Source organism: Schistocerca gregaria, chromosome 3 (genome assembly GCF_023897955.1).
Source record: "Schistocerca gregaria isolate iqSchGreg1 chromosome 3, iqSchGreg1.2, whole genome shotgun sequence".
NCBI classification, from domain to species: Eukaryota; Metazoa; Arthropoda; class Insecta; order Orthoptera; family Acrididae; genus Schistocerca; species Schistocerca gregaria.
The window spans coordinates 765,256,841-765,283,910 of NC_064922.1; the positions used below are offsets into that span (position 1 = coordinate 765,256,841).

The 27,070-nt window shown below is 42.2% G+C and overlaps 1 protein-coding gene across 1 annotated transcript in view; it reads left to right on the forward strand.

Annotated features, from left to right (window-relative positions):
• LOC126355598 (ATP-dependent translocase ABCB1-like) overlaps positions 1 to 23,245 on the forward strand; it is a 97,494-nt gene extending 74,249 nt beyond the window's left edge. The window contains exons 14-19 of the mRNA XM_050005961.1: positions 1,543 to 1,784; positions 3,920 to 4,079; positions 10,695 to 10,889; positions 11,978 to 12,184; positions 15,211 to 15,357; positions 22,438 to 23,245. Coding sequence (XP_049861918.1) covers positions 1,543 to 1,784; positions 3,920 to 4,079; positions 10,695 to 10,889; positions 11,978 to 12,184; positions 15,211 to 15,357; positions 22,438 to 22,638 — 1,152 coding nt within the window. The 3' untranslated portion in view covers positions 22,639 to 23,245. The remainder of the gene's footprint in view (positions 1 to 1,542; positions 1,785 to 3,919; positions 4,080 to 10,694; positions 10,890 to 11,977; positions 12,185 to 15,210; positions 15,358 to 22,437) is intronic.
• Positions 23,246 to 27,070: the final 3,825 nt, after the last annotated feature.

The window sequence follows — 27,070 nt, forward strand, 5'->3', positions numbered from 1 at the left end:
GTGTTGAAAATGGAGTGAGACGCGGTTGTAGCTTACGCCGATGTTATTCAATTTGTGCACTGAGCAAGCAGTGAAGGAAACCAAAGAAAGATAAAGAAAAATTTTGAGAAATTTAATTTCTGGTTAAAGAAATAAAATCTTTGAAATTTATCGACGACTTTGTAATCCTGTCAGAGACAGCCAAGGACTTGGAAGAGTAGTTGAGCGGAATGGACAGTGTCTTGAAAGGTGGGTATAAAAGGAACAAAATAAAGACAATGCAATGTACTCGAATTAAATCAGGTCATGCTGAGGGAATTAGGTTAGGAAACGAGACGCTTAACCCTTTCGTACCCTCTAGCTACAATTGTATACATTGACTTTTACCGTGTCTTAGCTGCAACAGAAATATTTTTGGCCAGTGGAAATCTGAGGTACACATATCTGAAAGTTCAACATTTTTTTCGTGCGCAAGGACCACCATCTGTTGGGCATGACTATGAAAATATCAGCAAGTCACTGCAGCAGTGAGCAGCAGCTCGTGACCGCCACTGTATAAGTAAATGTTGTTATTGTTATTTTGCAAAATAATTATTTATTACAATAGAGAATATTTCGTAATTAGTTACTCTGGTCTATGAAATGAATCCAAGTGTGTAAAGCATGTTACGAAAACGGCTGCATACTCGTATTTTTTTTTTTATATATAAATCTTGCACCTAAAGTCATTAAAAAAATCATCTTAGAGCATTACCACATAAATAGAAATTTGCCTTCCTCCAGAAAAGTTTCAAGTCCGAAAGGGTTACAGTAGTAGACGAGTTTTGCTATTTGGATAGCAAAATAATTGCTGATGGCCGAAATGGAGAGGACGGCAGTGGATTGGCAATCGCAAGAAAAGCGTTTGTGAAGAGCAGAAATTTGTTAATATTGAATATAGACATGTGTTAGGAAGATCTTTCTGGAGGTATTTGTCTGGATTGTAGCCATGTATGGAAGGGAAACATAGGCGCTAAACAGTTTAGAGAATAATAGTAGAAGTTTTTGACATGTGAGGTTACATAAAAATGATGAAGATTAGATAGGTAGATCACGTACCTAGTCAGGAGATATTGAATAGAATCGGGGCGAAAAGAAATTAGTGGCACAACTTGACTAAGAAGGGGTCGGTTGATAAGACATATTCTGAGACATCAAAGAATCACGAAATAAGTACTGGAGGAAAGTGTGAGGGATAAAAACTGCAGAGAGAGACCAAGAGATTAATACAGTAAGCAGGTTCATGATACAGTTGCAGCAGTTATTCTGAGCTGAAGAGGCTTGCATAGGATAGAGCAGTCTTCGGCCGCAAGGCCACAACAACAACAACAACAAGGAGGTGTCCAGGTGCTTCTGATCACACGGTGTACTGAGTGTTGAAAACTTACAGGTCGTGTTGGAAAGTAGCCATATACGCACGAGGGGGTCTGGCACCCCTCAGGGACTCGACCCATCAGTGCCACACGGATACTTCCCTGTGTACTGTGCACAGTGTAGGCAGAGGCACGGTGACGCTTGTGGCAGGTGGCGGTGGAGTCGGTGGGCAACATCCGCACGGTGCTGGGTCTGGGCCGTGAGCGTCAGTTCCTCGCGCAGTACGTGGCGGAGCTGCAGCCCGCGCTCGACGTGTCCAAGCGCCGCGTCCACGTGCGCGCCCTGACGTACGCGCTGTCGCGGAGCGTCGGCTTCTTCGCGTACGCCGCGGCCATGAGGCTGGGCGGATCGCTCATAGCGTCGGAAGGCCTGCCCTACGAGAACGTTTACAAGTAAGTACTACCCCGCGAAACTGAAGCTGCTAGCTACTGAAACTCCTGTGTACTGTAAATGCCTTGTACAGGAAGCAGACTGTTTCTGCACGGATATTGCCCTTCCTATGCGAAACGTATGTGAAGCTATGTTAACTATAGCTCAGACAACCATCAACAGACAAAACAGTAAATGGAGTTTGCGTGAAAGCTACTTAAAGGTTTTACACACTTTGTAGGGTGTAGTCGACAGACTCTTACGCAGGCGAGGGTAGCCGAGTCTGCTCAGTGCTCCGGCTTACCCCACTACTGCTCTATTCCGAGCAGATTTCTGAATGAAGCAGCGATATACTGAATGCTGCACACATGGGAAACTTAGGAAGATGTGTTTGCTACTCAGTAAGATTATTTCTAAGAGCTAAAATTGCAGCATTCTTTTATAAGCAGCGTTTTGACGTGTATGTTTATTTTCAGCTTGTATTTTTCTGGCAAACCAATAACTTTTATCACTCGATTAAAGAAGTACGCACAAGTGCCGCAACACGACACGTGCCATGGAATCGACTAATGTCTGAGGTAGTGCTGCATGGAACTGACACCATGAAGCCTAAATCGATACCAGTACGAGTTGGTGGAGATCTCTTCTGAACAGCACGTTGCAAGGCATCCCAGATATGCTCAATAATGTTCATGTCTAGGGAGTTTGGTGGCCAGCGGAAGGTTTTAAACTCAGAAGAGTCTTCCTGGAGCCACTCTGTAGCCATTCTGAACGTGTGGGGTGTCGCCTTATCCTGCTGGAACTGTCCGTCGCAATGCACAATGGACATGAATGGATGCAGGTGATCAGACAGGATGCTTACGTACGTGTCACCTGTCAGAGTCGTATCTAGACAATTCAAGAGTCCCATATCATCCAACTGCACACAAGCCACATAATTACAGAGCATCCACCAGCTGAACCATTACCCTACTGACATGCAGCGTCCATGGATTCATGAGGTTGTCTAGATACGCGTATACTTATATCCTCTCGATACAATCTGATACGATACTCATCCGACCAGACAACATGTTTCCAGTCATCAACAGTCCAATGTCGTGCAGTCATCAAGGGTATAGGAGTGAGCCTCGGGCTACGAAAGCCCGTATTGATAATGTTTCGTTGAATGGTTCGCACGCTAACACTTGTCGATGGCCCAGCATTGAAATCTGCAGCAGTTTGCGGAAGGGCTGCACTTCTGTTACGTTGAACGATTCTCTTGTCGTCGTTGGTTCCGTTCTTGCAGGATCTTTTTCCGGCCTCAGCGATGTCGGAGATTTGATGTTTTACCGGATTTCTGATATTCACAGTACACTCTTGAAATGGTCGTTCGGGGAAATCCCCACTTCATCGCTACCTCGGAGATGCCGCGTCCCTCCACTTGGGCAAACTCACTTAAACCTTTATAGCTTGCCATGGTAGCAGCAGTAACCGATCTAAGACCTGCGCCAGACAGTTGTTGTCTTATATAGGCGTTTCCGACCGCAGCGCCGTATTTTGCCTGTTTTTGTATGTCTGTATTTGAACATGCATGTCTATACCACTTTCTTTGGCGCTTCAGCGTATAAACATTTAGAGGATCATGCTGTTTGTCTGTTTAATTGTCTATTCCAAGTATCTTAATCATTGACTTGAATTACACTCTTTTCAATCAAAATAATGTTTGAAACCTCATATTTTGGAGAAGTTAGTGATGTTGTAATCTTTTGGAATGTGTATTCGTGAATTTTTGAAATCCAACCTCAGTCTACTTGCCTTGGTGAAAAGATACAATGTCGGTCTAATGTTGATTACTACTTACGCACTTGTTATCTACATGTATTTTATCTCTCAGCTGACCCGCTGATATGGTAATCTGTAGTTCAGTCGTGAAGATAAGATGCTTGTTGCTACTGAACAAAATGGAACTACTGCTTGCGATATCTCGGTTGTCATAATTATCAGTTAGCTTGACGTTTGATAAAGAAGGCTACAGCCATGTTTGATATGGTGTGTACAAAACTGCAATTATTTCAATTCTTAGGTATTGAAAAATTCTTCAGATGTGTGCACGTGAACTGTTTAAATCTAGGGAGCCCCTCTGATCTGTGATCTGATTCGATTTTTATTTCCACAGAGTGTCAAACGCTCTCATCATGGGTACAAACATTGTATCAAACATCCTTTCCTTCGCGCCTAACTTCCAGAAGGGAATAGACGCCGCTTCTAACGCATTCCACCTCTTCAAGAGACAGCCTAGAGTTCTCGATGCACCTGGCGCTCTGGAAGACAAGTGGGTGAGTATGGGAAACACCTGTAGTTGGCGTTCCGCCCACTCCTCACCAGTAAATTTGTTCTCAGACAACCATAAAATAATTTGTTACTGCTGAACGTTGATTAGCTTTGAAATTATTAATGGATTCTTTTTAATTATTGAACTGGATTGTGTGTGTGTGTGTGTGTGTGTGTGTGTGTGTGTGTGTGTGTGTGTGTGTGTGTATGTGTGTGTGTGAGTGCAATTCACGTCGATAATAGATATATTAAATAAATACAACCAGTCCCTCACTCATTTATAAGCTCTCTGGTTTTTTGTCATCGTCTCCCATAACCTCTCATATACACTCCTGGAAATGGAAAAAAGAACACATTGACACCGGTGTGTCAGACCCACCATGCTTGCTCCGGACACTGCGAGAGGGCTGTACAAGCAATGATCACACGCACGGCACAGCGGACACACCAGGAACCGCGGTGTTGGCCGTCGAATGGCGCTAGCTGCGCAGCATTTGTGCACCGCCGCCGTCAGTGTCAGCCATTTTGCCGTGGCATACGGAGCTCCATCGCAGTCTTTAACACTGGTAGCATGCCGCGACAGCGTGGACGTGAACCATATGTGCAGTTGACGGACTTTGAGCGAGGGCGTATAGTGGGCATGCGGGAGGCCGGGTGGACTTACCGCCGAATTGCTCAACACGTGGGGCGTGAGGTCTCCACAGTACATCGATGTTGTCGCCAGTGGTCGGCGGAAGGTGCACGTGCCCGTCGACCTGGGACCGGACCGCAGCGACGCACGGATGCACGCCAAGACCGTAGGATCCTACGCAGTGCCGTAGGGGACCGCACCGCCACTTCCCAGCAAATTAGGGACACTGTTGCTCCTGGGGTATCGGCGAGGACCATTCGCAACCTTCTCCATGAAGCTGGGCTAGAGTCCCGCACACCATTAGGCCGTCTTCCGCTCACGCCCCAACATCGTGCAGCCCGCCTCCAGTGGTGTCGCGACAGGCGTGAATGGAGGGACGAATGGAGACGTGTCGTTTTCAGCGATGAGAGTCGCTTCTGCCTTGGTGCCTATGATGGTCGTATGCGTGTTTGGCGCCGTGCAGGGTAGCGCCACAATCAGGACTGCATACGACTGACGCACACAGGGCCAACACCCGGCATCATGGTGTGGGGAGCGATCTCCTACACTGGCCGTACACGTCTGGTGATCGTCGAGAGGACACTGAATAGTGCACGGTACATCCAAACCGTCATCGAACCCATCGTTCTACCGTTACTAGACCGGCAAGGGAACTTGCTGTTCCAACAGGACAATGCTCGTCCGCATGTATCTCGTGCCACCCAACGTGCTCTAGAAGATGTAAGTCAACTACTCTGGCCAGCAAGATCTCCGGATCTGTCCCCCACTGAGCATGTTTGGGACTGGATGAAGCGTCGTCTCACGCGGTCTGCACGTCCAGCACGAACGCTGGTCCATCTGAGGCGCCAGGTGGAAATGGCATGGCAAACCGTTCCACAGGACTATATCCAGCATCTCTACGATCGTCTCCATGGGAGAATAGCAGCCTGCATTGCTGCGAAAGGTGGATATACACTATACTAGTGCCGACATTGTGCATGCTCTGTTGCCTGTGTCTATGTGCCTGTGGTTCTGTCAGTGTGATCATGTGATGTATCTGACCCAAGGAATGTGTCAATAAAGTTTCCCCTTCCTGGGACAATGAATTCACGGTGTTCTTATTTCAATTTCTAGGAGTGTAGTTCCACGAGGCTGACTGGACACCGTGTTAGGCCTTCTCTGGCCACAAAAATTAGGGATGAACACCACCAATCGATCCCAGGACTTCTACGTCAATAGAAAGCGAAAATAACAACTAAGTACAATGGCGGTTAACTCACGTCTGTACTGTTCAATACTGCGCTTCTCTTATAGTGACCCTTATCGGACTGATACACGAACGAAGCTGTGGAAAATCCTTTAGCTGTCGTGTTTAATCGGAATTTGCTTCAAAGGTAGGACAAATTTCCGAATACAGGCCCGATATTGCTTTAAATACACTGCCTAACAAAAAATGAAGCATCCAGAAGTGGAGTGGGAAACGAAATATATCTTCACGGCCTGAAAGGGTATGTCTGTTATTGCACTGATTACAAAATCGAGTCGAATTTGCAAAGAACTTCGCAGCATGAGCCCACTTATCAATAGGGCATTGCAAGTCCTATGGCCTAAACGCATAGACTCATTCGTTTAGGAAGAGTGTCATAGAACCGTTGTATCCTCTCTTTAGGCAAGGTGGAACAGTAATGTTTTAACTGATCCTTGATATCTTGGCACGAGACGGAGTTGATCTTCGAGCAGGTCCCACCCATGTTCTATCCAGAATAGATATGGGCATCTTGCTGGCCACGAGAATACCTCAAAATCGCGCAGACAGGTCATAGAGACACATGCCAGTGTGGATGAGCATTGTCCTGTTGGAAACTGATAGCTCGATATTATCACTTGAGAGGGAATACACGAGGACGCATCATGTCCGTGACGCACCGTCGTGTCGTCAGAGTTCCTTCAGTCACTGCTAGCTGTAACCTGAAGTCATACCCGATGGTTTCTCACACTATGACGCCACGAGTAGCACCTCTGTGCCTCTCCAAAACACTGGAGGAATGGAACATCTCCCCAGCACGCCGCCATACTCCCCGACGATGGTCATCCGGGGCTGGGCAGAACCGTGATTGATAGATGATGAACCCAATGTGACGCAATTAATCAGCAGTTCGTGCTTCCCGGTAACGGTACGACTGCAAAGGGAGCCGTTTGTGTTGTGGTGTCAACAACAGCCTATTTGTGCCTTTATTTGTGCATTTGTGCATGAGACCCAGAAAATATTAGATACAGGCTCCCAGGTAGATGCTATTTTTCTTGACTTCCGGAAGGCGTTCGATACAGTTCTTCACTGTCGCCTGATAAACGAAGTAAGAGCCTACGGAATATCAGACCAGCTGTGTGGCTGGATTGAAGAGTTTTTAGCAAACAGAACACAGCATGTTGTTGTCAATGGAGAGACGTCTAGAGACGTTAAAGTAACCTCTGGTGTGCCACAGGGGAGTGTTATGGGACCATTGCTTTTCACGATATATATAAATGACCTAGTAGATAGTGTCGGAAGTTCAATGCGGCTTTTCGCGGATGATGCTGTAGTATACAGAGAAGTTGCAGCAATAGAAAATTGTAGCGAAATGCAGGAAGATCTGCAGCGGATAGGCACTTGGTGCAGGGATTGTCAACTGACCCTTAACATAGACAAATGTAATGTTTGCGAATACATAGAAAGAAGGGTCCTTTATTGTATGATTATATGATAGCGGAACATACACTGGTAGCAGTTACTTCTGTTAAATATCTGGGAGTATGCGTGCGGATTGAAGTGGAATGATCATATAAGATTAATTGTTGGTGAGGCGGGTACCAGGTTGAGATTCATTGGGAGAGTCCTTAGAAAATGTAGCCCATCAACAAAGAAGGTGGATTATAAAACACTCGTTCGACCTATTCTTGAGTATTGTTCATCAGTGTGGGATCCGTACCAGATCGGGTTGACGGAGGAGATAGAGAAGATCCAAAGAAGAGCGGCGCGTTTCGTCACAGGGTTATTTGGTAACCGTGATAGCGTTACGGAGATGTTTAACAAACTCAAGTGGCAAACTCTGCAAGAGAGGCGCTCTGCATCGCGGTGTAGCTTGCTCGCCAGGTTTCGAGAGAGTGCGTTTCTGGATGAGGTATCGAATATATTGGTGCCCCCTACTTATACCTCCCGAAGAGATCACGAATGTAAAATTAGAGAGATTAGAGCGCGCACGGAGTCTTTCAGGCAGTCGTTCTTCCCGCGAACCATACGAGACTGGAACAGGAAAGAGAGGTAATGACAGTGGCACGTAAAGTGCCCTCCGCCACACACCATTGGGTGGCTTGCGGAGTATAAATGTAGATGTAGGTGTAGATTAAGGGGCAGTAGTTCCCTAGTCCGGTTGCTGCCCGTCTCTGACCAATTGTGGAGGAGGACACAGAATGTTCTAGTAAGTCCACTGCTCGTTCTATGGTGGAAGGCGCAGACGTAAAGGGATACAATGTGCCTGGTGTACAATATGACAGATCCACCATCTTTATGAGCACATGTGGTCGACTGTAACGTTGACGACAAGTATCCCTGCTCTCACGTTCCTGTGAAGTTCAACACTGAGCCACTGTTGAATGCCCCACAAATGGCTCTGAGCACCATGGGACTCAACTGCTGTGGTCATTAGTCCCCTAGAACTTAGAACTACTTAAACCTAACTAACCTAAGGACATCACACACATCAATGCCCGAGGCAGGATTCGAAACTGCGACCGTAGCAGTCGCACGCCTCCGGACTGCTCGCCTAGAACAGCGAGACCACCGCGGCCGGCAGTGCCCCACATATTTAGATCTTGTACATTGGAAAGCTGGACAAATGGAGACCCACAATGAAACCCCTTTATAACTGCCACGTGCCGATATCGGTCTCACACAAGTACGCTGCATCTCAGTGTTCTTCGCAGTGATCACTCGACGTTTCAGTCTCGTAACATCTCGTATTTACCATACAAGTCCGGGTAACACCACTACACACAAGCCACACAATGAGTTCTGGTAACGGTACTAGCTGTCACAGAGAATTGCAGTTACAATCCCCTCCTGCTGCAGGGTCGAGTCCTCCCTCGTGCATGGGTGTGTGTTGTTTGTAGCATAAGTTTGTTTAAGTAGTGTGAAGGCTAGAGATCGATGACCTCAGCAGTTTGGTCCCTTAGGAATTCACACACATTTCAACATTGTTTGCAACTACAACCATTTACGTATCCACTGGTGTGTATACATACGAAATTGAATTGGCAAGTTAGCATGTCTTCTGGACCCTTCACTTTTTCCACAAACAGTGCATTCTACTTAGAAGGCATGTGAGGCTGTACGACTACGAATCTCATGGATGGGGTTTCAGAGAGTTATTGATCTTTACAGTTAGACTGAATATGGGGGCTACATTTTATTATTGATGCCTGCCAAACTACTAAATAGTATGTGTGTTTATACAGTATATGGGGGCACTCCAATGAAAACGAGACAGATGGAAAAAGATAAGTAAACTGTCTGTTATTTCAGAAGTAATCGACATAATTGTTTAATACATTTATCCTAGCGTGAGATGAGGCGGTCAAAGCCTTTATGGAAAAATGTATGGGGTTGCCTATGGAACCACAATTGCATCCATGTGTGCCCCTCTTCTCCAGAAGCAAATGAACGGCTATGAACGTGTTTCTTTGGGGCTCCAAAAATATGGAATCCACGTCGTTAGAGTGCAGAACTGTATGGAAGCTTTGTTCAGGACTGTATTGAAGCTGTGTAAGGTCTTGGCAGCAAAACGCCTACAGCGTAGTCGAAAAAACCTACCAGCAGAATGCAAGAATGTTGCCAAGGCTGATTCGCTTATGCTTGGAACTCCTTATACACTATCCACACAGTCCCGATCTCTTTCCATGCGATTACCGCATTTTTGGAGCCCTGAAGGAAGGCGTTCTTTGCTGTCGATTTGCTTCGGACGAGGAAGTGCCCGCCTGGGTACAATGAATTGGGATTCAGCCTTGTAGGTACTGTTCATAGCTGGCTAAGCATGGCACAGTACTCTCTCTCTCTCTCTCTCTCTCTCTTTCTCTTTCTCTTTCTCTCTCTCGCTCTCTCCCTCCCTCTCTATCTCCGCTCTGACTCACGCTGGCTGCTAAAGCCATGCAGCAGTGCTGCTTAGTCGCTGCTGCAGTGCTGATTACAGTTCCTTTTTAACTGTCCCTGTTAACTAGTATCGCACTAGAATAATATTTTGGATCGCTGTATCACATAGGGACGTAAAATACCGCCGTAAAAATCCCACTTCCGCAGGCAACAGCAAACATTTTTGCATGTATTCGTTGACCATATTGTCTCACAATGGGTTAAATATGTTAAAAGTTATGGCGATAACTTTTTAAATAATGAACAGTTTACTTACGTTTCTTCCGTCTGTCTCGTTTTCATTTGACTGCCACTTACACATACCGGGTGTCCGTACTAACAGTCACCAGGTGCTTTTTCTCTGGTGTTTTGGTATATTTGCAGTTCTGTTTTTGCAATGTATGACTGGAGACGTCACAAAAAAATACTGCTCGTCACGTCTTACATGCGACGACTAGCATTGACGGAAAGCATATGTTTGTTTCCAATTATAAATAAATTGTTTATTAAAAGCGGAATTTTACGTTCCCATCCGATAGAACTGTCAAAAATATTATTCTAAGGCGATACTTGTTTACCGGAACAGTAAAGCAGTAACTATTATAACCAGTTCTCCACCAGCGACTGAGCTGCACTGCTGCATGGCATTAGCAGTCGGCGTGAGTCAGGGCGCTGATAGAGAGAGAGAGAGAGAGAGAGAGAGGTAGGGGGAAGGGGCGTCAGAGAGAGTATCTTGGTTTGCTTGGCCAGCTACGAGTCGTATTTACAAGACTGAATCTCAATCCATTCGCTTAGCATGCTGAGGCTATAAGTTTCACTGCTGCATCAGTGACTTTCCTGTGTCCGCAGGAGGGCCACGGCGATGTGCGCTACTCTGGCGTCGAGTTCGCGTACCCCACGCGCGTTGCCAGTCTGGTGCTCAAGAGCCTAGACCTGGAGGTGCAGCCTGGTCAGACAGTGGCACTGGTGGGGCCTTCTGGCTGCGGCAAGTCCACTTGCATACAGCTGCTCGAGAGGTTCTACGACCCCACCGCCGGAGTCGTCGTAAGTATTCTGTCATCTGACGCCTCAATTAGCAAACTGAGAAATTTTGTTTGCCTTAGGAACATTTTATTTAACTTATACCAAATGAGACTTTTTCAGTCTTTCTTGTTCCTTCCATATTCTCAAAAAGTTCTTCGGTCTTTCACTAGCAGTTTTTCCCCTTTCTCGAGCCAATTCGAGCCACTTACTTCCCTCTTATGTTTTATGTTTCTCAATGCGTCTGGAGTTATCTAGTACAAGCTGCTTCTGATTTTTTCTTACAAAGATATCTAAACATGTCTTTAGTTAACATGGTGTGTCTTTCCCGGTAAGTCTCCTGAGAGAATCGGTTGTCTCATGCGTATTTTCTTTTTTTCTCGCTTGAAATCTTTTATTTCAACTTTCTAATGTCCTGCAGCATGTGAAGATCCGATATCTTTGGGGGTTATGTCATAAATATATACAGGGCAGGATTGTGTAACACGAAAAAATTTACGTAAGTTGCTGATCACTGGTTGAAGAAGAAGCGAGTAATTTATTTTATCCATAGTGTCCTCTGTTTTTATGTAACGCGAAATAAAAAATGAGCTTGCCCAAGGTCTCTATTATTGGGATAATTGGAGAACAAAACTTTCACATTAATATTGAACCTATTTCATGTCATAAACCCAACGTAAGTCCAAAGTGCTTTAAATGAAGTCTGGGGGAGTTGACGACCTCTATCGTTAATTGTCGACCATTCCGACAGGGAGGAGAAACTATTTTAGTGTCAGATACCAAGATCTGTAAATGGTAATTGTCAATAAAATAAAGCATTGTTAATTGACCATCATATACCGTCCCAGTTCCGTGATAGTCTTGAGTAGGTGTATCTCGGAAACTAATGAGAAAATACTTCCTTATAATGTCTTTTCTTTTTCAGAATGGTTCGTACATGTCAACATATGTCAGTTTTATTGTGAAGCATACTGTGATTTCCATTACATGTCCCATACAAACCGCTACATCCTTTTTTAATTGTGTCCTTATTATCATAGGATGTTTTAGGCTTCAATATAAATGCTGCAAAAGTAAAGTTCTTCTCTAAATGGAATGAACTTTTTCAATAGTCACTGGACGGCCGAGACGTGTCAAAGGTCAAGATGGCGAACTTGCGGGAACAGATGGGTCTTGTGTCCCAAGAACCAGTGCTGTTCGACAGGACCATTGCAGAGAACATCGCATATGGTGACAACTCCAGGGAGGTGACCATGGTCGAAATCATTGAAGCTGCCAAAAAATCCAACATCCACAACTTCATCGCTGCCTTGCCCCAGGTATGTAACATGGACTGCTATGTTAATATTTATTCCTCACCAGTATAGTGCTATCACGTATTGGGTATAGTTTATAGTCTTAACATTGCAGTCGATTTTGCGTATAGCGGCTTCGGATTTGCGCGTCTGTTGTCATTGTTCAACGTTGATAATCAAGAGCCTCAAAAGTTACATATGGGCTGAGTGTAGGAGAAGTCGCAGTGTTTTCCAAGCCCAATCGATTTCGGAATTGAGTAGGTGCTGTACGAAAACGGTGTCATTTGTTTTATCACGTAGTTTAAAATGAAGAAGTAGTAGCCCTGAGTGAGAATTAGTACTGAGGTCAGTAAACTAAAGATGTCGTCTGAGAATAATGGTGAGAAAGGGGCATAGTGAACTCACGCAACTCATGAAATTAGCCAGAGAGTTCAGGTTAACCGGAATAGCATAAGTAATTCAAGAACAATGTTAACGTCAACACTGGCTTACTTAATATACTGACTGATCCAGTAAGGATACTTAGAATCTAAAATTGTGTGAATGGGTTCAACAATGTGGAAAGTGTTGTGGGAACTGCGGACTAAAATAAAGGGTTAAAAGACAGAATTAAGTTTCTTTTCTGAATTTCTAGATCACGACAACGGAAGAGTAATGAAGCAGGAGGAAAATTCTGTAATAAGATGTGGTAGAATAAACCGCAGTCCACATTATTGTGTCTCCTGTATCTTCTAGTACACATTCGCTCATAGAAACGTGTTTAACGTCTTCACACATGAGTTTACCGTCCACTAAATGTTGTTCTATGACCAAGACGTTACCGAATATTCCATCAACTAGCAGTATTATTTTCGGTAAAAACTTAGCAGAGATACAATTTCGGTATTGTAAAACCGAAGATACAAGTGGAGTGTTAAAGTTTTCCTTGATTTTTTAGTGTTTGCTTTGTAACTGGAAAACGTTAACGATTTGAATAAAATCCTTTTAGAGATTTAGGCCACCGACACAAAACGACTATAAAGCTGACGTTTCGAACGTCTTCGTAGTCTTCGTCCTCAGAGCAACTCACCGTTATCGCTCTAAGGCGACTGCTGCCTATATTTTCTGTTCTTTAAAAATGACGCGGCGCAATGCCTAAAAGGACTGGCCGTGCAAGCCTTATTTCTGCACTGACTGATCCCGCGTGTTTACCGGTTGTTGCCGCATCCGCGACGTGCTTTCTACGTAGTCATCATTCTTTGTACTGCTCTAACAAGCTGCCAGTTGTTTGTCCTATTCGTAACCCTTTATCTTATTATAGAAGCCAGAATCGATGTCATCAGTAATCCGTACTACACACTCCACTTTTCATTATTCCCTATGTATTTTTCTTCTGTATTATTATCAGTTTTCCTAAATTTGACAAGTTTGGTTGCTTCACCCAACGTTCCAACTGTCCACGGACGTTAATTTTTGTCCTTCTATTACAAAAAAAGGGATTGAATCTTGTAGTATTTCTGAAGCGATTTTTTTGATTGGGTGCTCGGTGCCTCATTTACTCGAGTTGATGTTTCATAAGAACTACTGATAAATTTTCTTTTTGAGAAGCAATAGGTAGCAGTCACTACGGCGTAATATTTCGCTTTTCACATCTGAACAAAAACACTTTGCCGACTGTTACAAGACATGGCATCCTTTAAAAAACAATTGCTGAAATAGGCTACTAAAGAAATATTTAGATTTCCGCAAACACATAAACCCTTTAACTACCAAGACAGTCAAACCTCAAGCTCCGAAAATGCACTTCAGCCGATACAGATAACGTGTGATGTGTACAGTTTAATCAAAGAATGGCTTTATTTTTGAAACACATATGGCAGTTCATTCCAACAGCTGGATGGTAGCTATACGTATTATATCAAGATAATATTGAAAAACTTGGATATATATTAAATCGCTTTACACTCCTACGGGAGCGATGGCGCACCAGCGCAGACGTCGGCATAATCTATGGCAGTATGATCTAATGATCACGTACTCTGACCAAAGTGGTATAAAAGACTACCCTAACAGCAGCCCCGGTAGCTGCCCCTGAAGAAGACGGTGATCGTCGAAAGCATGAGGGTTCGTCCAGAGCTGACGCGTCAAGAAAACCAGTAATCTTTTACACAAGAATGTCATCTCAAGAAACTTCGTTCTCATATTAAAGGCGTGCATGCAGGAAACGTCATCGAAAATATGGAGCCCGAAGTCTACCGCCACATCTGTCGTCTGAGCTAAACTAGCTCGACTTAAAAATTCGGGAACTATGAAACGAGTTTAGCAAACCTGTGTGGGCTAAGACGTGAAATTACTTCGTAAGATACACATAGCACGAGAAGTGGTTTGGACGACGCCAGAAATCTCCGACAAGTGCATCGCTGTGTACGCGTACTGCGTTATTGGAAGCAGGCCTTTTGGAAAAATTCGTGCCACTCTGTTGTTTCTTTTTAATAAGAAACCGCAGTAGTGCTTTATGCTTGTGGATGTGTTCCCCTTACGTTACATTAAAAGTTGTCAAATTTTCAAATCTCCACTGTTATGGAATCTGACAGCTTTCACTACGTGATGAAGATGGTAATCAGAAGTTCTTCGGACATTGCATACTACATATCTGAAGGACATTGCATAGTACACCGTAAAACGCAAACGCGGCAAAATAGTATAGATACCTAGACAGGCCGCGACAATAATAAAGAAGTCTTTCCTCAGCGAGAATCAGAGCACTCGTGCAAGAGTAGGACGTGGACACGAGGTGACATATGGGGATTTAGGTTGGTCTGGGGATGGGGGGGGGGGGGGGGGGGATACTCGAATAGCCGAAGAGGTTAAGTAAGGAGCTCGATCGCGTAAAGCTGGTAATCCGGATTCGAGTCCGGGTCCAACACAAATTTTCATACATCATGTATTCACAATTGAGAATCTTGTTGTTCTATCTCTAAGGAATATTGGTGTAGTTTTGGAGCATCAGGTTTGATGCCATATTAATGTATAACAATATCATGTACAATCGTTTAAATGTCCGCTTGCAGGGCTACGACACACGTATGGGGGAGAAGGGCATGCAGCTGTCTGGAGGGCAAAAGCAGCGCGTGGCCATTGCGAGGGCGCTCGTCCGGAACCCCAAGATACTGCTGCTCGATGAGGCTACATCTGCACTCGACGCCGAGAGTGAGAAGGTAAATTAATGTCATTAGAATTATTGTGTAGTATTTATTGCTATCACTGTGGGAACCACATACAATCAGAATGCTCCTCTAATACTGATACAAATTTCTACGCATTTCTCTTTATTCTTTTGCAATTACTTGCTCCATTACGAAATTGGGAACTCAGTGGCTTCATTTCTTTAAGTCATCAATGTGTCTTATCTCTACTAAACTCAATATATTTGATATTTGTAATACTTTAATACCCATTCAAATCTTGTTTTCTGCTGGTTCTTCGAGTACCCAGTTAAATATAGTTCATAGCCTACCAAACATTCTTTGCTTATTTTTTTCTAGCATCTTTTCATTTTGTCTTTTATTTGACAAGTTATTTGTAACTCCTGAATCAAAGCTGCGTAGTTTATTCCTCTACACTTTACATTCAGTTTTTAATGAACCGTTTCTTCGCTGGTGTCAGCCTCCTTCTCATTGTTTAGGCCATGTAAAGTAGTAGCGCTCCTACATAGTAAAACTCTTGCACTTCCTCTGTCAGTTCTTATATCGCTATTATGTTTTGCGCTAGCATTCATCAAATTCATTTTTACCACGACAGCTCATGACAATACGGGCGCTTAAACTAGTCAAAAACCAGAGATATTTTGATAAGTAAACCCTGCATTTCGTCCTATGAAAATGAAAGGGGGGTGGGGTTGTGGTGGTTGGAGGGTGGGGAGTTGCCTATAGAAATAGCGTTGGTTTTTGGTGAGTTTACGCAGTCGCATTCGCGTGAATTATTCAAATATTGCACATGCCCACAAAAGTTCCCATTGTCTTTGTGTAATCATCTCCAACCAAATTAAGTTCTTAATAAGCAGTCCATTCGGTACCTTCCTCACTTCCAGTTTCGTGCTTCACTGACACAGTGGAGCCACATATCAACTGGTCTTTCAGTGTTACACAACTAGACTTGGCTGGTGTAACTGATAGCTACAATGTAAATTACTTTTATTTAAAGGAACCGAGATATCCGGTTCCGGAATGGGAGAACTAGGAAATCGTCACTCGCAATTGTAGCTTTAAATCTGACAGAATACTATATGCTTTTGACCTACATGTTGCAAACAAGTAACCCGGTAGAAGTGGAAAAAAAGTGAGTTGATGCATTGGAGAACTTCAGAATGTAAGCCCCCACTGCTTAGCGGAGATGGCGATGGTTATGCATCGGAACCTCTAAAAACCTTCGTCAGACAGTCAAGTTAATCGTAAATCAAGAGGAGCTTAATAACAACCATCAATTGATGGCCTGACAATAGAGAAGTACAGGCAGTTCAGAAGCGGTATGATAAAACGGGATTCGAACAGCCATACACTTATCAAGAGAAAGCCAAACGTGCTCTATGTCTTTGGCAGATAGGGAGATGAAACTGGCCACACACTCTTTGTGGTGACCTGGATAACGGTAACACATGTCGATACTAAACATCCGAACAGTCACTCTTCTGTGTTGCGCATCAACTCTAAGATGAGGAAGCGAGAGAAACATGTTTGCTGAAAGTTTACGTGTTCTGGTATGCGTCGATAGAGGATTCCAACTGTTCTCAGGAACGAGTCGAAATCCATTTAAAAAGTAAAAGTAATACCCCATCGTACTAGTGGCATATTATATACGCATGAATGTTAGGTCTTCAAGGGCCAATAAAAGGAAAAAAAAGGTATTGATGGCTCCTTTAATTTATACGTTACCTCACCAAAATTATCTGGACAGCTATTAGTTGACATTGCTATGGAGTGCACCCTTGACTCGCCTTTATGAAAGCTTGAACTTCGTTCGGACACTTTCAGTGAGGTACATATATGAAAGTTCCTGGCAGATTAAATCCGTGTGCATTACTTCCGATGGTACTTCATCTTCTACCTGCCAAACTTTTCAAAATTCTCCTGTGAAACCTTCGGGACTAGCACTCCTGGAAGAAAGGATATTGCAGAGATACGGCTTAGCCACACATTGGGCGGACGAAATTTTGACTCTGCAGCGGCGTGTGCGTTTATCTGCCCGGAAGTTCCATATCAGCTCACACTCCAGAGTAGAGTGAAATTTCCTCAAGAACCGAAATGAGAGAAGATAGTGATGATGAACATTGATGCCTGAAGCCAAGTCATCGTACCATCTCATCCTACTATTGTTCCATTCCAGAACTGCTATTGTCCACAATCCAAGGCCTCGTAGACGTTTATTTATGACAGGCCACATTGTAGTGCTGATACAGTCATCTCCTATGAACAGTTCTTCTGCTGTATGCAGTACGCAATGCTGTTAAATGTGTTGACATCTTTTCGCATTTTGCGTTTTTTGTAGACGCAAGAAGAAAACTCCCACACAACGTGACATCATCTCCTCTGTATTTCTGTTGGCCGTACACATAATGGCAGGTAACGTTCTCCAGGGATTTGCAACACCCAAATCCTGCCACTGGATTGCCACAGGGTACAGCGTGATTCATCAATCAAAATCACTCCTTTCCAGCCATCCACTCTCCAGTGCTGTCGCTCTTTACACCACCTCAAGCTTCGCTTTGCAATGAGTACGGAAATGTGTGGCTTATGAGGAGCTGCATCATTGTGTTCTTTTTAATTCCCTACACGTACTCATTGTGCTAGCTAGACTACTGATAGCACTTAGGAATGCATGAGTTATTCTTTTCACTAATTTCATTGATTGCATTGGCCACAGTCAGCGTCCGTCAGTACATGAGGTCTGGCTGGACTAGGTTTACCTGCTGTTAGTTAGTTAGCTGTATGTTCCATAGTTCATTTGTACGATTCTTTTATCGAAATGACGTGATGTGAGTAAGTTTACAGGATATGTATACATGGTTAGTGTTAACATTAATCATCTCATTATTATTTCAGCTCTATTAGTGCAGCTGCACTTAAAAACTCTTTTTTCTGTTGGCTACCAGTTCTTAATTACAAATTCGTTAGTGGAATACAAGGAGCCGTTCAGGAAAATGATTTTAAGTTAGACTTAAAACTTTGATCGCTAGGTGTCGGTGTCCTGTATTATTGGGCAAATGATCAAAACTTTTTGTTGCTGTATATTGCATTTCTCTCTGAGCCACTGTCAGCTTTAATAACAGGTAACAATGGTCATTCTTCTCTCTAGTGTTGTAGGTACAGACATCATTGTTGTTCTCAAATCATCATTGTTTGTCTCAAATTGTGATAAGACTATTTGTGACGAATTTCATTAGTGAATAAACGTATTGTGATGATGCAGTTAAAATGCCAAGCTCCTTGAAGAGGTGCTTACACGATGTCTGTCAACACCACACATTATTCTCATTGTTCACTTTTGTGTAACCAATACTTCCATTTCTAAGTGATGAGTTATCCCAGAAAATTTTTCCATTGTTGTTGTTGTTGTTGTCTTCAGTCCTGAGACTGGTTTGATGCAGCTCTCCATGCTACTCTATCCTGTGCAAGCTTCTTCATCTCCCAGTACCTACTGCAACCTACATCCTTCTGAATCTGCTTAGTGTATTCATATCTTGGTCTCCCTCTACGATTTTTACCCTCCACGCTGACCTCCAATACTAAATTGGTGATCCTTTGACGCCTCAGAACATGTCCTAGCAACCGACCCCTTCTTCTGGTCAAGTTGTGCCACAAACTTCTCTTCTCCCCAACCCTATTCAATACTTCCTCATTAGTTATGTGATCTACCCATCAATTTTTCCATAAGATATTAATTTGTGGAAATATGCAGAATATGTAAAGAGGTTGATTTGTTTGTTAGAAATATTTGCAATTGTAGGAAGATGAAAAGTAGCTGGACTTAGCTGTTTGAGAAGCTCAGTATCATGCTTTTTCCAGTTAAGTTTTCATCAGTATTTATAATTCTTTGTAAAATATCATTACCCGTCTCTTTTGTTACCTTATTTCTAATGATACTTATTATAATACTAGTTTTGTCTCCAAAAAAGTACCAATTCTAGTTATTGAATATTAAGTGGAAGGTCATTCACATATATAAGGAATAGTAGTGGGCCCAAAATTGAACCCTGTTGGACACCCTTCTCTAACTGTCACCAGTCACTATAATTTGCTATCTTTCAGACATTACGTGAATTATTCAGCACTACTTTTTGCAATCTGTTTGCTAAGTATGACACAAACAATCTGTACATAAAACCATCCCACGAGTAAAAGTAAATTTCTTCTAGAGTGTAACACAATCTATGCAATCAAATGTCTTGGAAACATCACAAAAATGCCAACGGGTGATATATTATAATTTAAGGCTGCACTATTTAATAAGTGAATCTATAAGCATCATTCGCAGTGGAGCAATGTTTCTGGAATGCAAACTGTGATATGCTACGTAAATGAGAGTGGTCTCGAGTACATTACTTTTTCGACTATTTTGGAAAAAGACGTCAGAAAGGAAACTGGATGATGATGTTTTAAGTTTGTCTTACCACATTTGTTGTGTAGTGATTTAACAATTGCATGTTTTAACTTGTCTGGAAAAATTCCGTATGCCAGTGATGCATTGCGTATGCCACTAAGGAAAGTACTTACCAACATGGAACTACTTTTCAGAATTCTGATTGCTGTTCCTTCGTGTTTCCAGTGTACAATCACATCACCAGCGGTCAATTTGACCAGCATTAGAAGAGCCGAAATTTCCCCGGTGAATTTCTACTGAGGTGACACTGAATGACCACATCTACGTCTACAACTACGTGATTACTCTGCAGCACACGACTGATTGTTTGGCAGAAGGTTCACAGAAACGCGTTCAACCTATTTTTCTATCCAGAATGAGATTTTCACTCTGCAGCGGAGTGTGCGCTGATATGAAACTTCCTGGCAGATTAAAACTGGCAGAAGTAAAGCTGTGAGTACCGGGCGTGAGTCGTGCTTCGGTAGCTCAGTTGGTAGAGCACTTGCCCGCGAAAGGCAAAGGTCCCGAGTTCGAGTCTCGGTCGGGCACACAGTTTTAATCTATTTTTCTATCGTTCGAATCTCGAACGGCGGGCGGGAAGAACAAACACTTAAACCTTTGTGTGCGAGCTCTGACTCCTCTTACTTTATAACGATGATCATTACTCCGTTTGTAGGCAGACGCCAACAAAATACTTCTGCGCAGTGAGGAGAAAGTCGGTGATTGAAACTTCACAAGAAGTTCCTGCACAACGAAAAACGCCTTTCTTTTAGTGACTACTACCCCAATTCACGTATTATTTCTGTGACACTCTATTTCGGGAAAAAAATGAGCTGTCTTTCTTTGAACTTTTCCGGTATCCTTCGTCGAACCTATCTGATGTTGATCGCACACCGCACAGGAATCCTTCAAAAGAGGACATAGAAGCGTAGAGTAGACCTGTTGCGTTTTCTCAGTGTTCTGTCTACAAATCATAGTCTTTGGTTTCCTTTACCCACAAAATTACCTATGTGATCGTTCCAGTTTAAGTTATTCGTAACCGTAATTCTTAAGTATTTAGTTAAATACGAAGTCTTTAGATTTCTGCGATTTGTCGAGTAATCGAAATTTAGCGGATACTTTTTGGTATTCTTGTGGATGTCTTCACACTTTTCAGTACCTAGAGTCAATTGTCACGCAGCGCAGCGTATAGATATCTTCTCTAAATCGTTTTGTAATTTGTTTTGATCATCTGAAACTTTGTTGTTGTTGTTGTGGTCTTCAGTCCAGAGGCTGGTTTGATGCAACTCTCCATGCTACTCTATCCTGTGCAAGTTTCATCATCTTCCAATACCTACTGCAACCTACATCGTTCTGAATCTATTTAGTGTATTCATCTCTTGGCCTCCCTCTACGACTTTTACCCTCCACGCTGCCCTCCAATAATAAATTGGTGACCCATTGATCCCTCAGAATATGCCCTACCAACTAATCCCTTCTTCTAGTCAAGTTGTGCCACAAATTTCTCTTCTCTCTAATTCTATTAAGTACCTCCTCATTAGTTATGTGATTACCCATCTAATCTTCAGCAGTCTTCTGTAGCACCACATTTCGAAAGCTTCTATTCTCTTCTTGTCTGTACTATTTTTCTTCCGCATTTCACTTTCATACAAATACTTTCAGAAACAACATCCTGATACTTATATCTATACTTGATGTTAAGAAATTTCTTTTCTTCAGAAACGCTTTCCTTGCCATTGCCAGTCTACATTTTATATCCTCTCTACTTCGAACATCATCAGTTATTTTGCTTCCCAAGTAGCAAAACTCATTTACTTCTTTAAGCGCCTCATTTCCTAATCTAATTCCCACAGCATCACCCGCTTTAATTCGTATACATTCCATTATCCTCGTTTTGTTTTTGTTGATGTTCATCTTATATGCTCCTTTCAAGACACTATTCATTCCGATCAACTGCTCTTCCAAGTCCCTCGCAGTCTCTGACAGAATTACAACGTCATCGGCGAACCTCAAAGTTTTTATTTCTTCTACGTGGATTTTAATTCCTATTCCGAATTTTTCTTTTGTTTCCTTTACTGCTTGCTTAATATACAGATTGAATAACATCGGGGATAGACTACAACCCTGTCTCACTCACTTACCAGCCACTGCTTCCCTTTCATGCCCCTCGACTATTACAACTGACATCTGGTTTCTGTACAAATTGATGACTCTATAAGACGGTAAATGACAGCATAATCTACAAACAACCTAAGATTGTCTCCTAAATCGTTTACGAAGAACAGGTACAGCAGAGGGCCTAGAACACATCCTTGAGGAATGCTAGATATTACTTATGTTTTACTTGATGACCTCCCGTCAATTGCTAGTGCACGTTCGAAGTCACTGAGCTTTCCTGACCAACTCATGTAGCTGTTACTGCTTCTCTACTTACAATATCAATAATCACCGACTTATCTTATTCTTGAGGGTCCGTCTATCATGACAACTTGTGGTCAACTCTGCATTACATAAGGGTGTCCGGATACTTTTACACAGACAGTGTATGTAGCATTTTAGAGGAGCGACAGTGTACAAAGTTCACGTCGCTTGTCTTACACCTTCCACAGCTATGTTTGTTTCTGTGTATGTGACTGACAAATGGCGATGACCTTTTGGGACAGGTAGTTCAGGAGGCGCTGGACAAGGCGAAGGAGGGGCGCACGTGCATCACGATCGCCCATCGGCTGACGACCATCCAGGACGCAGACGTCATCTGCGTCATCAACGACGGCCGCGTCGCAGAGCGAGGCCGACACGCTGAGCTGCTGGAGCGACGTGGCCTCTACTACAAGCTGCAAAGCCTGCAGGCGGGCAACCGGTAGTCGTCCAGGAGGGCGCTGGCATCAGAATTGTTCCCAACACTGGTGGCTGGGTGGGTGCGAGGAGACCACCTCTGCAAACGCCGCGTGCTGGAGAACACAGACTTTTAATCAGCATTTCAGCGGATGCAGATACTCGATGCAGACACTCTTTTCGATGTACCTGATTTAGTCGTAGTGCCCTCGTGTTGTTGTCTGAGTTCGAAAGATCCGACCTCATTTACATCTCTTACGATCCTGTGGGACAATGGTTGTTTTACAGGAGACGATATTAACACAGTGGTAAATACTTTATCGTCGATCATTATTTCGTATTGTGCACTCTTCCATTATAATTTCTCCCTCCATTTGTAGTTGTTCTCACGTGTCTAAAAAACGATAACAGTTTTGATTCGTCAGACACAAAAGCAGCCTTTGCTAGGTGCTGCAGAGTAGAGTAACTTGACGGAAAAATAATTTTTTTGTACGAATAACTTTGTTAGTAGACTCATTCGACACACTGATTTTTTTAAACTTATTTTTTATGTACTTTTGTTTTTCCGCAGTTGTTGTCTAATATTTATTTATTTAAAAATATTGTTTGTATTTATGAGTAAAAGAAATAAGAAAATTATAACAAGCTTTATAATAACGTTTTGTCGTTACTATTTTGTATCCTTCAAGGTCCTTTTTATTCGCCATCACAGTTTCAGTTAGTACAAATTTTAAGAATGGACTTATGAATGCGTGTATCTGTGTGTACTGTATGTTACGCATCTCTTTCTAAGTCGATGCACCAATTTCATCCAAACTTGGTACACATATACCTTAATGTCAGTCGACAATCTCTGTGGGGGTAAGAACCACCCACCTGTCAAAGGAGTGGGGGTGGGAGTAAAAAACAAGCGTATGACTTGACGCGTGAATTCCCAGACTTCATTCGCCCAGTAGTTCAGAATGAGACACTTAGAGACTTCCAACAGACTTTACACATAATTTCAAACCATTACGAATTTTTTTATTGCTTACAACCCCTACAAGATGAGAAAAGAAAAATTTTCTATCGCTTACTACTCTTCCATTGTTCGTGCAGTCAAAGTACCGCATGAGGCGTGGGGTACAGACATTTTACAGACATTATGTAAGTACAAACAGAATGAAAGTGCAAATTTATGTCACTCTTCGACTGATATTTCAGGAGATATGACGTCATAAATGATTGGCTGCGTGAGAACCAGTCGCATCATGCATGACATTTAAATTTATTGTTTCTTTGCTAATATCTCTCTTCGCAGTAAATATCTCAAACGGTGCCCACATACGCCGCTGAACCTACCTATAATATTATATCATTGTACGACATACAGCTCAGGAGGTATGACGTCATAAAGTGAGATAAGAGGAAAAACTGCCGCATTGTGCATGACGTTTATATTTATTATTTCATTGCTTTTACTTCTATTTGCAACACATTTTACTGATTGTACCCACATATGTCGCAGACTGTACTTGCAAAATCATATTAATGTACGAGATACAATACAGGAGACATGAAGTCATAAACACTGCGCACAGGGACAGAAGCTGTGCCGTACAGGCGTAGACGAACAGTTATTAATAAATACTGAAGCAGTAACGGGTCTATCCGCGAGTATCACGACATTGTTTAACGGTAACTAAACACAAAGGCACTCTAAGGTTTGCTGTATTTTGGTCCGCAGTCTAAAAGTCTTCATAAAACAGGAATTTCAATAGACAGAGCTTAGTAGACCATTTTAGCAGACAGTTCAGATATTCAGATAGCAACAAAATGTATTTAAAGGAAACATTATGGGTTTCTGCAACTGATTCGTGATGTGAAATGCCCAAGAAATATAAAGAAAATTTCTATATTCTTATAGGTGTATTTTATCGTTTTTGATAATATCGGATCTTGTAATTCAGCGCCTACGTCTCAGTGTCCATGTGGAATAATGTCATTTTTGCATGAAATGCAGGTGTAGCAACGAAAAAGGAAATTCTTCAGTAACGTAAAGAGGTGACAGCATGAGAAGCACAGTACAAATCGTACATAAGGCACGCCATCTCCACATGCTTTATCTGAGAATTAGAAAACTCTGTAACATCTACTACTCTCTGCGTTACTGAGACCTGTATACATTCACCACTGTTTACTACCTTTCTTCCTTACTTACCTGCCTTTTTGTGCGCCAGACATACGTTGTCCATGTTTATTCTACTGGCTACATGGAAAATATTTGAGCCATGACTTAAATGGGGCTGCTGCTTAAACAATGTAGATTATTCAATCCACTTTGAAAATCTTCTTTGATGCTTTTCTGAATTTTGTTTCTATTGCGGTATGCAGCCTGTCGTCACATTATGATGGTATCGTTTCTGGAGAGTATTCTCGCAACATAAATGTCAGTACAGCTTTAATAAAAAGGACTATAGTCGCAAAAATAGAAACTGTTAACCGAAGCTACAGAGATATGAAATTCGATGGCTTGCGTAAATTCCAGGCTAAATCGTGAAATGACCATTAGCAAGTAACATGTCATACTGACAAACACTGGGCCATGAATTTCACTCAAAACATTCCATATGATCTGAATTTGATTTCATAATCAGCAACTGCCATTCTAGGGTCACCAATAACTGTATTTGTGGTTCTAGGAAAAGCATTGTATTTTTCAGACTTTATGGTCTGTCATGCACAAACATAGGAGCACTGAATCACAAAACAGCAATTTTACAAATACGTAGCAAATGTTGATTATTTATTTCTCATAAGCTAAACAAACTTATATAGATAATAAAGATCCACCTTACGATGTCCTAAGACTTTGCAGAAACTACATACTGGTATTTCACATGTAATGGTGAAGAGGTTGAACAATATTATCGAAAGTTTGTACAATTTTGTTGTGAGAATAGCAATAGAAGGTAACAGTATGTTACAAATACGGGAATAGGTAACTAACTTGTTCACGTTGTGGTGACAGAAAATGTATCGCACAACAATGAAATCCTTTGACAGGCTTATTGGCATAAATTGTGATTAAGAAAATAGAATAAAACCAAAGAGGCGAATATTAACTCAATTGAGACAATAATTATCTGTCAAACGCAAAAACTGGGTACACTTAAATGTGACAGGAATAAAATGTGTAAGATCTTTGTTTACGGTTATTGCACTTAAAGTGGATGCTGCACTTCATACCACGAGTACATGCTAAGTGGGTGCGATCTTGAATCAGATATGACTGTGGAACTTTTATGCTTTTCCCTGTTGAAGAACCGTCTCTCGTTATCTGCAGCACTATTAATTATGTCTTTGTATGTTACAGTTATTCTAACTGTGAAGAAATAAATAGTATCTTGACATAGACACAAATTATTGACAAAGCATGGAGGAAGAACTTTCTCTAACTACAAGTCTGGAGAACAGCATCATATTGATGTGAAATGTGAAGAGTGAGAAACACCAGGACATTTGGAAACATTGCAATGTTTTCCGTTAAAAGCATCATATTATCGTTGGAGTGTAGAAGTTATTTATTTTGAGTATTGCAACTCTGGCCTTAACGATATTATTAAGTAGTACACTGCAAAAGACTATGCTTCCATACGTGACGCACTTACAAATCCTTCGACATTTTACGTGTAATCATCGTATCTCAGCCTTTTAACAATGTTAACATAGTTAACTCAAATCAAATAAACCAATTTTTTGTACACTTTAATGTCTTGAAACAGGCAGACGTTAAAAATTAAATTACAAGCGAAGTACAGTATGATGCTGGATTAAAAATTAATAAGTTGATAAGATATCTTTGGATATTCTGATGTAAGGAATTATTATTATTATTATTATTCATATTATTATTATTATTAAGCATCATATTGAGAAGGGGAAGCAGCATATACTTGCGTGGCTCCCTTTCCCGTTTAGAAAGTGCCGCGTACCATTGTGGAACAGTGAGACTTTTTGTGAGCGATATGCGGTTGGAGAAGTAAAGTTTGCTAAGAAATTTCTGGACGTCACTCGCACTGAAAATCTACATACGGGTCAGTTTAAAACTGAGTTTGAAGAATATTGCAATGGGGGAAATGTAAGTAGTATGTTAACGTCTGCCTCGACTGTTCTGCCGGACAATGACACGTCTGACACGGATGGCTCTGTAAAAAACTTGTCACATAGAAAGTAAATGATTAAGCAAACACCAATTTAGAGTAATTGACACTATAATTACGAAATGGGACTTAACGTACATATAAAAAGTTAACACTTACGTCAATAACAATGACAGAGATTGAGTGGTTTGAAAATTTTAGCAATCACGTGGAAATGTCCATTCATTAACCACTCTGCGTTTTTCAAACATGCTATCCCACATGCAACAAAATGACAGTATTTATCTGTAGGGTTTAACAAATTACAAGTCTAATAATG